At 39.3% G+C, this 13,899-nt stretch overlaps 1 protein-coding gene across 1 annotated transcript in view; it reads left to right on the forward strand.

The window, feature by feature from the left end:
• dntt (deoxynucleotidyltransferase, terminal) overlaps window positions 1–12,209 on the forward strand; it is a 257,914-nt gene extending 245,705 nt beyond the window's left edge. Inside the window, exon 11 of the mRNA XM_059947612.1 lies at window positions 11,316–12,209. Within this exon, the coding sequence (XP_059803595.1) occupies window positions 11,316–11,402 (87 nt within the window). The 3' untranslated portion in view covers window positions 11,403–12,209. The remainder of the gene's footprint in view (window positions 1–11,315) is intronic.
• Window positions 12,210–13,899: the final 1,690 nt, after the last annotated feature.

Consider the following 13,899-nt stretch of genomic DNA (forward strand, 5'->3'; position numbering starts at 1 on the left):
AAGGCCATGCTGATTGTACCTAAGCAGGCAATGCCTCCCTAAATGTGCATAAATGCCCTCGGTATCCTCCCCTGTAGCTTCCCTACCACTGACAAGAGGCTCACGTGATCAGAATTACCTGGATTATCCCTATTTTCTTTCTTGAACGACACAATATTTGCTGCACTCCAGCCCCCCCTACCTATTACAGTAACAACCAATTCCAGCCCAATGAACTTGTCCTGCCAAATTACACTACATGTGACCAACTACTCTACTAACCTGTTACGTCTTTGGAATGTGGAAAGAAACTGAAGCACCTGAGGAAACCTTCGTAGCCATGGGGAGTGTATGCAAACTCCTTACAGACTGCGTCAGGAATTGAACCTGTGTCGCTGGTGCTGCAAAGGCATTATGCTAATCATTATGCTATCATGCTGCCGCCAAGTGGCATTAAAGAGATTCCTAAAGCATTTTTATACCTGCATTAAAAACATAAGGGTAACCAATCAAAGATTAGGGCCATTAATGGACAAAGGAGGGAGTTAATGTCTGGAGCCTACGGAAGTGGGTGAGGTACTCAGTGAATATTTTCCATTGGTATTCACAAGGAGCAGTTCATGGAGGAGAGTGAGATCAGGGAGAGGTTTGCTGATACTCTAGGCCGGGGGTTGGCAACCCGCAGCTCCGAAGCCGCATGCGCCTCTTTCATCTCTGTGCTGCGGCTCCCTGTGGCTTTGGAAAATTTGTGGTTTTACTGCAGAAGTCGCTGGACAGAAAGCTGCTGACTTTTCACTGCATCTTGCACCAAGAGGCACTGTGCACTCAAACATTTCCTCCGGAATGCACAGAAGTAATGGATGTTGTCATTCAGATTGTCAATAAAATAATGGCAAAAATTTTAAATCACCGTCAATTCCGTTTGTTACTGGACGAGCTGGAAAGCGCATATTCTGATCTCCTGCTGCACAACAAAGTCCGGTGGCTGTCCAGAGGGGAGGTGCTGAAACGCTTTGTCACGTGTCTGGAAGAAGTGAAAACTTTCCTGGGCAGCAAAGGGCTCACCTTTCCTGAGCTGGAACAGCCAGAGTGGCTGGAAAAGCTACACTTCATGGTAGACATGACAGCGCACCTGAACATGCTGAACACAGCTCTTCAGGGGAAAGGACGTACAGCCCTACACATGTTGGAGGATGTTTTGGCATTCGAGCGCAAGTTGACAGTGCTTGCCAGAGATTTACAGAAAGGCACATTGTCTTACTTCCCCAATTTGAGAGAGTTCAAACAAGGTCATGACATGATTAGTTCAGAGTATTTACATTCTGCAATCATCGCAATGCAAACATCATTTGGGAAACGCTTCTGTGAGTTCAGAGAGGGAAAACACTCATTATCCTTCCCGGTCACTCCCCTAAGCATCGATCCATCCTTACTGAATACGACTGCATTGGCAGGTGTGAGTCAACCTGATCTTGAGATGGAACTGGCCGACATAGCCGACAAAGACATATGGGTGTCCAAGTTTAGACACTTGACAGCAGACCTTGAAGATGTTGCCCGTCAGAAGGCCATTCTTGCTCAGAATCACAAATGGAGTGATATTGAAAACCTTCCAAAACCAGACAAACTTGTGTTCGAAACATGGAATGCTATCCCCGACATTTATGTAAACATTAAAAAGTATGCGCTTGGAGTCCTGTCGATCTTTGGATCCACATATGTATGTGAGCAGGTGTTCTCCAACATGAACTTTATTAAAAACAAACATCGCGCACGCCTCACAGATGACGGCTTGCGATCCTGTGTAAAGATGAAGGTGACGTCATACAGCCCTGATGTGCAGATGCTGTGCGCTGAGGTCCAGGAGCAGAAATCCCATTAACCAAGTATGATAAATATTTTAATTGCCTATTATTTTATGTATATTCATATTTTTTCATTGTTCAGTGAAATAGTCCTTTTATTTTTCAGGTTGACAGCTGGCTGACGTTATTTTTGGTTTGCTGCTGGCGGAAAATTTAAGTTCAGCGTTTTTCATAAATACAAGAAGGACTCAAATAGACATTGAGTATTTTACTTAAAAGTAACCTTCAACCCAACGTCTTTTTTTCGGAGTTCAAAATGTTTTTGTTGCATGCAGAAATGTAATTTCGTTTTCTCTGCAGGAGTTCATCGATTTCATAAATGCAACACATTATAGTTTGTTTATAGATAGCATAAAAGCTAAAAAAAATGTTGTATGCAGTGTTATTTCATTTTAAATGTCAAACGGGTTTTGCGGCTCCCAGTGTTTTCTTTTCTGTGGGAAACGGGTCCAAATGGCTCTTTCAGTGGTAAAGGTTGCTGACCCCTGCTCTAGGCCATGTTGTTATTGAAAAGGCAGAGACGTTAGATTATTGAAGAGCATTAGGGCTTGACGGGATCTATCCCAGACTATTGAAAGAGACATGAGAGGAGATCACTTTGACAGGGATCTTTGTATCCTCTTTAGTCATAGGCTAAATCACAGAGAACTGGATAATAGCCAATGTTGTTCCACTTTTTAAGAAGAGCAATGGAGACAGACCAGGAACTTATAGGTTATCGAGTCTTAAATCAGTGGTAGGGAAATTATTTGAATAAGATTCTTAGGGATAATAAATACTTGTGACTGGTAACGTGTAGACTTATTTGGGATAATCAGTATGGGGGAGGTCATGGCTTGTAAATCTGATTGAATTTTTTGAGGAGGTGAGAGTAGCTGATTGATGTAGGCCAATAGATGTATACACAGACAAGATTCTTCATGGAAGGCTGATGCAGGATTAAGGCAAATGCGACTTTGTGACTGGTTTCAAATTGGCTTGGCCTTAGAAGACAGAAGATAAGAGTGGACAGGTATTATTCTGACTGGAGATCAGTGTTGAGACAGTGTTGATATTTGTGAAAAATATCGGTGAGCTGATTAGTAAGTTTACAGATGACACAAAAGTAGACAGAGTTGTGGATTTTGAGTAAGTTTATCAAAGGGTTCAGTAGGATATAGACCAGTTGATAGAACTTCTCCTCAGAATCAGAATGAGGTTTAGTATCACCGGTTTATGTCATGAAATTTGTTGTTGTGCAGCTGCAGTACATTGTAATACATAATAATAAAAACTGTGAATTACAGTAAGAAGTGTATGTATAGTGTATATATATGTGTGTGTGTGTGTGTGTCTCTCCCTCTCTCTCTATATATATATGTATATCTGGCACGACGTTTTCATCCTTCAGCACCGACCTACCCACCACTGCTCTCTCTCCATGGTCCAGTAAGCAGCAGGTTAGGGGCCGTCTTTTGCCAGACGACAATGTACAGGGGTTAGACTTGCAGGAATAACAGGAAAAGAGCACAGAGCCTCTTCGAGCAATTCCGAGGACGAGGGAGAGAAAAGTGATATGATCAATGCACCAACAGCAGTGCATTGGCTAGGATACCCGGGTTGGACTCATTAACCCGAAGGCTAAATATCACAGCTATTGGTAATATGACATGAAAATAGAAAAAAATGCTGGGAATACTCAGCAGGATTAGTTGCATCTTTGGAAATATGTTACTTTCTGTGTTAATGACTTGAAAAGTCAGTGAAAATCAGTAATGAAACAGGTTTTAAGTTGTAGAGGAAGTAGGGAGGAGCAATAAGAGCAAAAGGGAAGTGTTGTGTTAGGGGATAACCTGGAAATAATGTATGAAGAAGGATGGTAAAGGTCCTGTAAATCTGGAAGTGGTGTACGTAGTATAGGATGAATGAAATCTTAATGACCAGAAAAGGAGAATAAGAGAAACCTGAAACATTTGAGATAGAAGTTAGAATGACTGATTACCTGAAATCATTGCCTTCAGTGTTAAGCCCTGAAAGCTGTAATGTGTCAAGTCCAAAGGTAGAATGTCCATTGAGGTTATGAGGCAGAGTTTTAGGATTAAATTCAAGATGTAGCTGAGTGGTTGTGGCAGGCAAACAGATGAGAATAAGAGCATGTGTATAGACAGAAACAATTGTGCATGTTTCTGCAAGCTAGAGTGAGCAGTGAGATCCTAGACTGGGACTTAGGGGGATAGATTGAGTGGGTTGGGACAAGAGGACAGACACTTCAAGCATAAAATTAAAACTCATTCTAGGTTTGAACCAACCACATCCATCTAACTCTGATCTCAATTGAAGGATTTTGATTTACTTTGCTACCCAAACTGCTCAAATCATTCCAGAGTGGGATTGAGAAACCAGGCTCTAAACAAAAAACTGTAAATTGTGTGCTAATGTATGAAGAATCGGCCTGGTGCAGTCTAAGCAGCATCTGTCAGTTTAGATGGGTCCCATTCAGCTGAGATCAGGTTTGCAGGCTTTAGTCAGAGTGTTACACACATCAGAATGTAGGTGAATGTGTCAATGCTTTTGCCTTTCTTGCTGTGTCTAATCCATTAAAGCTCACCCAGTATTGAATCAACAAAGTGGCTTACTAAGCTCCTGTTGCTGACTTTATGAGAAACTTCCAGCCACATCTTAGTTATTTTACTGTCAGTGGGATAACCTCCTCCGTGAGGGCCTTTGCAGCCCACATATCTAAAAGGCACTGCTAAAATATAATAGCTTTGTCACACTGTATTCACCCAGCCAATTTGTTGAATCAGGTGCTCATGATACAAAGTCCATTAAATTGCATACATGGAGATTCTCTACCTATGCTAATTTACCAGGAAACAAAGAAATAATATACTAAGTTTTAGGCTGGCTTAAGAGCCATTGGTAGATATACTTCAGAATTAGAACCAGGTTTCATAGCATTGACATGTCATGTAATTAATTGTTTTGTGGCAACTCTACAGTACTATATGTAAAAAACTATAAAATTACAATAATAAATATATTAAAAAATAAATTAAATAGGTGGTGCAAAAAGGGAGCAAAAGTAGTGAGGTGGTGCTCATGGGTTGGTTCATTGTCTGATGGTGGAGGCAAAGAAGCAGTCCTTGAAACATTGACTGTGTGTCCTCAGGCTCCAGCCTCCTGTCGGATGGTAGTAATAAGACAAGAGCACGTCCTGAGTGATGGGGTCCTTAATGATGGATGCTGACTTTTTGAAGCACTGCCTTTTGAAAGTGCCCTCAATGCTGGGAAGGCTAGTGCTCACATTGGAGCTGGCTGAGTTTGCAACGCTCGGCAGTTTGTTCCAGTCCTGTGCAGGACATACCAGAAAGTGATGCAACCAGTCAGAATACTCTCCATGGTATATCTGCAGAAATGTGATAGTCTTTGCGACGTTCCAAATCTCCTTAAACTCCTAATGAAGTATAGCAGCAGTTGTGCCTTCTTTGTAATTGATTTGATATGTTGTGCCCAGGATAGATCTTCAGATCTTCATGTTGACACCAAGCAACTTGAAACTGCTCACCCTTTCCATGGCTGACCACTCGATGAGGACTGGTGTGAGTTCCCTTGACTTCCTCTTCCTGAAGTTCCTGAAGAATCAATTACATGGTCTTACTGATGTTGAGTGCAAGGTTGTTGTTGCAACACCACTTAACTGGCAGATCTATTTCACTCTGGTATGCCTCTTGATCACTATCTGATATTCTCCCAACAACAGTTGCATTATTCGCAAATTTATCGATTTTTCATTATAGATTGATGCTTTTCAACATGCTAGACAATGCTAATGGATACCTCCATCCCTGTTTTTTTTTGCTATATATTTTTAGATTCTTGCTGCACCAAACTGGAAGAATGAAGAAGTTTTTCCCTAGTGAGAAAGAAAGACGATCTTTCATTATCTCCCTTCATAGAAGAATTAAAACTCCTGCAGCTTTCTTTCATTAAGTCTTTTGTTTTTCATCAGTATACTCTGAGGAAGCGGTGCTATAAAAGAATTATATGCATCAGTGTAGAGAATAAAACAGGGTTCCATATAAACTTCATGGATCTCTTTTAGATCAGGACAACATACGGAATATGAGTTGACTTTGCTCATTATTAGTGATAAATCTGTAGTTCAATACATTCAGCAATTTTAAAACATTGTACTGCTTGGGAAACTATAGAATTATTCCACAGTAAGGACGAACTCATAATCTATGTGTGACACATTAGCAAATCATTAAGGTCTTGTTGACTTTTGGAATTAAGTCCAAATGCAATAGAATAGCATAGAGCATATTACTTACTCGTACTTAAGGAAAATATTCCATTTAAATAGCAATAGTGGCAAGATACATTGACTATCAGTGTGCTTTCTCATGTAATGTTGAAATGCAGTCTTGCTCTGTAATTCATTATTTGGTAAATTCTGGATTCTGCACTGCCATCTGGCAAGTTCCAAGCACAAGCAAAGATCTTCCCCAAGGGATCGGGGGGAAATTAGAAGGTGAATCACCTCTAGTGTTGCTCTTGCACTACCTGTTAACCAGTTAATTGGTGCCAGAAATCTGGCAAACTGCCCACCTGTCCTTGCCTACAGAGTAGGAAGACAAAGTATGAGACGAAATGCAGTTAGTGTGAGTTAAATATTTTATTCTTACGTGTACTTATATGAAAGTTACGGTGGGTACGTTGATCCATAACGAGTAAATAATGTGACTTGTGTGTGGTGCCTTTTCCCTACTGATGGATGAAGGAGGTCATGAAATAAAAACAATGGTGGTTGGAGCTCAGCAGTGGATTGAGCAGTAGGAACACATTCGTCATTTTGTGATTTAACACCAGATGCATGGAAAAGCTAAGTTCAGTGGCACATTCATTTATAACCTGATCTATGTATATAACATCAAGTTATAAATGATTATAAAGACCCATCTCTCCCAATCTGCCTTCTAAACTGTAATTTAGCAAAACATCCCTCCTCCAAGTTACTCAACAGGGATAACAACTGTCTGTGCACGTTCTCACATTTCCACCTGTCCATTCACCCATACTGTTATACAGAATCGCACCTCTCCTCATGGTCATCTTCAACAACCTTTCTGCAAAGGGATTCTTCTGCATATCTCCAGCACAGAGTTTAATTAACTCTGAACTTTTACCTTTTCTCACTTGCCTATCACTTCCCCCTTGATCCCTTCCTCCCTCTCTTTCTCCAATGGCCAATCTTTTCTCCTATCATATTCCTTCTTCTCCAGCCCTTGACCGTCCTCTCCCATCTGGTTTCACCTATTACCATCTAGCTAGCCTCCTTCCCCTTCCCCCACCATTTTATTCTGGCATCTTCTCCCTTCCTTATCAGTCCTGAAGAAGGGTCTCAGCCTAAAACATAAACTGTTTATTAATTTCCAGAGATGCAGCCTGACCTGCTAAGTTCCTCCAGTATTTTGTCTGAGTTGCTTTAGAGTTCCAGCATCTGCAGACTCTCTTGTGTTTATGCTTTAATTATTTCATGGCAATGAAGGCAGAGATTGAGATCAAATTTAGCAGATTTTTTGTTTGTAAACTCGCATTGATTTTTTTTTTAAAATGGTTTGGAATTAAATCAGTTATTATAACTTGTCCCTAGTGTGTGGGTGAATTTAGAAAGGTTTGGGGGGATGTTCAGACGTTTCAGTTTTCATTGGTATAAATGGGTGCTTGATGGTGGGAAAAATCTCGACAGGCTCAATGGTTTGTTTCTATACAATATCACTCTACAACTCTATTTGAAATTTCAGAGAAAAATGTATTTGACCTGTTGAGGCAATTAACATAACCAACTAGGAATTTCCTGATGTTCATTCAACAATGGAACAGATGAACATTTTGAGATGGAAAAGGATAGAAGGATTATGATATAGAATGAAGTTGCCCCTCTTGTTTCAGATGTACTATAGTTTATGTTTCCTGTTGTCTATAGCACTGCTATGCATGGCCAATGCTTGTTCAGCTGTTGACAAGGTACTCATCACAGCATGGGGTTTCTACCATGAGCAGTTAAAGAAAAGCAGCTGTATGTTTATTGGGACTCAAACTGACACTTGGAGAAAAGAAGCACATGGGAGAGAAGCGGCTCCAGGACTTTCCAAGATCCTTAATGTTTTGTTAACTTATTTCATAACATGTCATTCCACTTGCAATGCTTTATGAAATAAACACCTGGGACCTTACATTCTTGCATCTTTTTAGTAAAATGCTGTTTAGCCTGTATTACCTTTTCCTGCCCTTTCTGCAAAAAGATTATACCTTGTTCCTCTGTATTACATTTCATCTGCCACTTGTCTGCCCAGCTTGCCAGTTTACTGTTTGCAATGATTAGCCTCCCTACAGGTTTCCATGTCTTCAAGATTGGTGCCTTGTTCTAATTTCGAAATTAGATGTTTTTTTTGGACTTACTGCAAAAGACTCTTTACTGTCGTTTATGAGTCAAAACAGGTGCATGACAATTGAAATTGCAATCAGTTTATTCTTGTCACATGTACCAGGATACAGTGAAGTACCTGCCTTGCATAATGTTCATACTGATCAAATCATTACTCAATGCATTGAAGTTGAACAAAATGAAACAATAACATTGCAGAATAAAGTGAAACAGCTATGGAAAAAGTGCAGTGCAGGGTAAACAATAAGGTACAAGATCTTAATGAGGTATATTGTGAGGTTAGGAGTCCATCTTACCATACTAGGGAATCATTAGTAGTCTTATCACATCAGGTTAAAAGCTGCTCTCGACTTGGTGGTACAGTTTTCAGTCTTCTCTATCTTCTGCTCAATGGAAGAGGGGTAAAGACAGAAGGTCCAATGTGGGTCTTAAATTAGGTTGGCTGCTTTGCTGAGGCAGTGTGAAATATAGACAGAGTCCATGGAGGGGAGGTTGGTTTCTACGATGTGCTAAGCTGCGTCCACAGCTCTCTGCAGCCTCTTGTGATAATAGGCAGAGGAGTTTCTATAGCAAGCTATTATGCAATCAGGCAGGTTGCCCTCTATGGTACAGTGATAAAAATTCGTAAGGGCTGACATGGACACACCAAAGTTCTCTAGCCCCCTGAGGAAGCAGAGGTGTTGGTGAGCTGTGGCATCTATGTGGTTGGACCAGTGCCGGCTATTGGTAATGTTGACTCCTGGGAAGTGAAGCGCTCAACCCCCTCAACCTCAATGCCATTGATGTAGACAAGAGCAAGTGTACTGCTCCTCTTTCTGAGCCAGTGACCAGCTCTTTTGTTTTGCTGACATTGAGGAAAGGTTGCTGTCAGAAAATCATGTTACTAAGATCTCTATCTACTTCCTGTACTCTGACTCATCGCTATTTGAGATACAGCCCACTAAGGTGGTATCATCTACAAACTCGTAAATGGAGTTAGAGCAGAAACCTGGCCACACAATCATGACTATAGATCAAATGGCTGAGGATACAACCTTGTGGAGCAACAACATTTAGAAAAATTGAAGTGTTATGTTGTTGCCTGTCCTTACTGATTGTTGTCAGTTGGTTAGAAGTCAAGAATCCAGTGGCAGAGGGAGGCATTGACTCTTAGAATCCAGAGTTTAGTGATGAGTTTGCTTGGAGTTATATTGAAGGTAGCACTGTAATCAATAAACAGTAATATGACTTCAGTCCCTTTACTGTCCAGATGCTTCAGAAATGAATGTAGGGTCAGGGAGATATCATCTTCTGTAGAGGTACTTTGGCAGCGGGCAAATTGCAGTGGGTTGAGGTTGATAGAAGCCAGGTGGGTTTAACAACATGCCTGTAGTTTCATAGTCAGCCATTACTGAGACTAGAATCTTATTAAGGTTATCTTTATATAAAACAACTTCCAATTTCCCATCTGCTATATCAAGTTTGTTAATCTGGGCCTCTGATGACCATCCATCACAGTAATATAACCACCTTGCTACACATATCAGAATTTAATTTTTGACTCAAAGTTTACATGCATTGTCAATGCAATCATGTAAGATTAAACCTCAAAGTAAAAATCTTGGAATCTGAAATAAAATAACAAGGGTTTGAAATACACAGCGCTTGAAAAGAAAATTAATATTAAGGACTCTTTGGTTTACAACAAGAACAATCAGTTTATGAATGACAGATATCCTAAAAATCCCTGAATGTGAATGAGAATAGAAATCTTGTTTCCAAATTGAAGGAACTGGACATTAATGTAGGCTGCAACTTTAGTTTGGTTACTCAATTATAAAGAAGGCAAAACTATTATCAGAGTTTGCCTTCATGATCAAAAGAACAATTATATTTATCAAGCTCCTTTCCTTTAAATTTTACTTAAGCCATATTTTGTTATACAAGCTTGTATTCAAGTTTCTAATTGAGACAAGCTGCCCAAAGTCATTTTGCAAATTTCTCATCTTGAAGCAATTTCAAGATCAGATTTTGTTTTGATTCAAGAGCTTGCAGCATTGCCAATCATAATAACATTGTACTTTATATGCAATGATTTATTGGTTAGATGACCACTGCAATATTGAAATGGAGGTTTTGACAACATAACAGATGGTGTAGAGGAATCAAAATCCTGCAGTACTGTACTTTAATAATTACATATAATTCCACAGTTTTTAACCACATAGAACTAGTTATTTTCTGTAACCAGATTGTATCTTTTTGTGTGTGTGGCAGGGTGATATTCAGAGATGATTCATATTTTGTGTAGAATAAATATCAGGAATGATGACAGGAGTCATTTTGCTGAATTCATGTCAGTGCTATTATAACACAAGCAAGTGGGTGTTGATGGATTACATGATTGGTAATAGGATGTTGCCTGTTGTTTGCACTGATATGTTTGGCTCTTCACTCTCTTATCTAAACTATTAAACAGTTTTGGATGTTTCACATATATAAACACAATAGGGTAATTTTGCAAGTCTGCAATTGTGATAAGAAACTTCAATGCCAAACCGGCGTATAGGAAGTTTTCAGGGATGACTCCAAACATCAAAATTTGTGGGCCCATTGTGAATTTACAAATGTGCTTCTAGTGGACAAGGTAAAATATAAAAGGTCTGGACTCACAAGTCACCATTTTCCGTACTAAAGCAGATCATGGTTGTTTTCACATAAAGTCTTATGTAAGTCATTAACATGAATTATCAGACACATGCCTGGAATTTCAACTTGGGTCAATAGTATTAGTCACGGTATTTAGCAGTGTCAACACATTATATTTTGCCTCTGAAATTCATTTCATTGAAAGCATTGTAATGAATTTCAGAAGCAGACTGCAATGCGCTGGTACAACTAAATAGAACATTTACCACTACTAACGTGATGTGTTTCTCGGCAAAACTATGTATTAACATGATCTGATTTTTGTGTGACTAGTATTAAATAAAGCATGACTTGAATTGTTAATACAACATGGATGTCATTGATTAAATATTTTTGTTTCTCTTTTACAGCAGGTATTTCTTAAAGCTAACACTGAGGAAGAAATCTTTGCTCACTTGGGCTTGGAATACCTTGAACCACAGGAAAGAAATGCTTAATCTCCAGAAGTAGGAAGAGCCTTTTCAATAAAACTCACTCAATACAATTTTGGCAGAGGAAAATTATCTTACTTTGTATAATTTGATTTCAAAGCCATTGGTTTATAAAAAGCTAATACAACAATAATTGTCAACCTTGAGTGTCTAAACCGTGCTCTCCAGTCTAGCAGCAGGATATGACAGACATAAATTGTAAATGAAACTACTTTGTAGAGAGCTACTCAGCCACCAAGTAATGGAGACTTAGGATCATAGTAAACAAAGAGGGTGATTGATTTTTATTTGTTGATTTGCTTATCAAAGAAAACTCTGGATCTCAGATGTAAAGAATAATGACCCAGCATCCATGGCCTTTTGGAAGGGTGAATTCCACATTTCCTTTGGCCAACTTTCTTAAAAACATGATTTATTGCATTCACTATGTTGCTTTTTTTTGATTTTTTTTCTCTGTGATTACATATCAGATACCATAACAGTTTTGGAAATTACATAATGTGCCGTTATATGTAGAATTCTGCGAATCCTTAATAAGCTTCTCATAACTCGGTTTAAACTATTTTTCTTGATACTATAATGTAAGAAATTATAAAACTAACAGCTTGCAGTAAAGCTCCAATCAATTTTAAATACATGGTCACAGTTTCTATAAATTTTACTGGAATAGATACATCAAGCATCTCTGTCGGGCATTGTAGCCAAAATAACAAGCATGTACAATTTTGTTAAGGTAAGAATCTGAAAAACTGATGCAAAAAATAATATATCTGCAACTTACCCTTTTTCTGTATTGTTATATTTCCTTGTGATTTTTTATTAAATATAATTATATTGATGCACTTACATTGATATACAAGTTATTTGCTTTATAGATTGAACAGATTTCAGTGCTTCAAATTCATCAAAACAGCAGAACTTTCTTAACTTAGTACCATTTGGGCTAGTGCAGTGACACAGCAATTATTGCTGCTGATATACATCTCCAGTAACTAGATTGGATTCTGACCCCGGGTTATGTCTTTGTACTGTTCGCATTTTCTCAGTGTAACCATGTAGGCTATGCCAGGTGCTCCAACTTCCTCCCAAATCTCACACACATGCTTCTGTAAATTGTCTGTGATATTGAATGTGGACAGGGACTCGGGCAGGAGTTGATGGACCTGTGAGAGGGAATAGGTTACAGATAAGTAAGCAGAGGAATGGGGTTGATCTGAATATCCCAAGAGCCAGCATAAACTCGATGGACTGAATAACCTCCTTCTCTCTTGGAAGAGGGTATGAAAAGTTTTGAGTTTTAAAATTATCTACATTTGTAAGAGCAAGTAATAATATTGAGATGTACAGTATATTTTTGCAGTATTTGTTACCTAAAAACTAATTATTTGGCTGCATTGAAAATTATTTCATAGCAGTTAAAAATGATTAAAAGTTCTAAGTGTAATGTAATCAAAGTCAAAGTCAAGTTTGTTGTCATATGCACAAGTGCAAGAAAAATGTTTAGTAACTGCTTTGCAGGCACATAGCATCATATACTGTAATTGGAATTGTTTTATCATTGTTAAATGTACCAAAAGCTTGTTTTGCATACCAGAAATAAAGATCAATTAATTACATGGTGCACTGAGGTAATATTAGATAAAACAGGATGCCAAACGAAGTGGAACATCTACAGAGAAACTACAGTGCAGGTAGACCATAAAGGCAAAATCATAACAAGGTAGACTGTGAGTTTAAGAGTCCATCTTATTGTACTAGGAAACCACTTAACAGTCTTATTACAGCAGGATAGATATTGTCCTTGAGCCTGTGGTATGTGCTTTCAGACTTTTGTATCTCCTACCCTACCGAAGAGGGAAGAAGAGAGAATCCCTGAGTTAGTTGGGATTTTTGATCATGCTGGCTGCTTTACTGAGACAGTGAGAAGTACAGCAGTGCCCGTGGAGTGGAGGCTGCTTTCTGTAAACACAATAAATCCTGCAGATGCTGGAAGTCCGGAGCAATCCACACAAAATACCGGAGGAACTCAGCTTTGTTATGCAGCACCTATGGGAATGAATAAACAATTGACGTTTCAGGCCGAGACTCTTCATCAGGACTGGAAAAGAAGATACCAGAATAAGATGGTGGGGCGGTGGGGGGGGGGGGGGGGGGGGAGAGTGGAAGGTGTACCACTTAGAAGGTAATAGGTAAAGCCTGGTGTTTGGGGAAGGGAGATGAATTAAGAAGCTGGGAGGTGATAGGTGGAAAAGGTAAAGGACTGGTGAAGGAAGAATCTGATAGGAGAGGAGAGTAGACCATAGGAGAAAGGGGAAGGATGCAGCCTCCCCTGCATTGGTGAGAACCAACTTAGATTCGGGAACTGCTTTGTCGAGCACCTCTGCTCCGTCCACAAAAAACAGGCTTTTTCACTTCCAATTCCCATTCCCATTCCAATATGTCAGTCCATGGTCTCCTCTTCAGTCACAGTGAGGAGCAACTCCTCATATTCCGTCTAGGTGGC

The sequence above is a fragment of the Hypanus sabinus genome, chromosome 22 (genome assembly GCF_030144855.1).
Source record: "Hypanus sabinus isolate sHypSab1 chromosome 22, sHypSab1.hap1, whole genome shotgun sequence".
Classification (NCBI taxonomy): domain Eukaryota; kingdom Metazoa; phylum Chordata; class Chondrichthyes; order Myliobatiformes; family Dasyatidae; genus Hypanus; species Hypanus sabinus.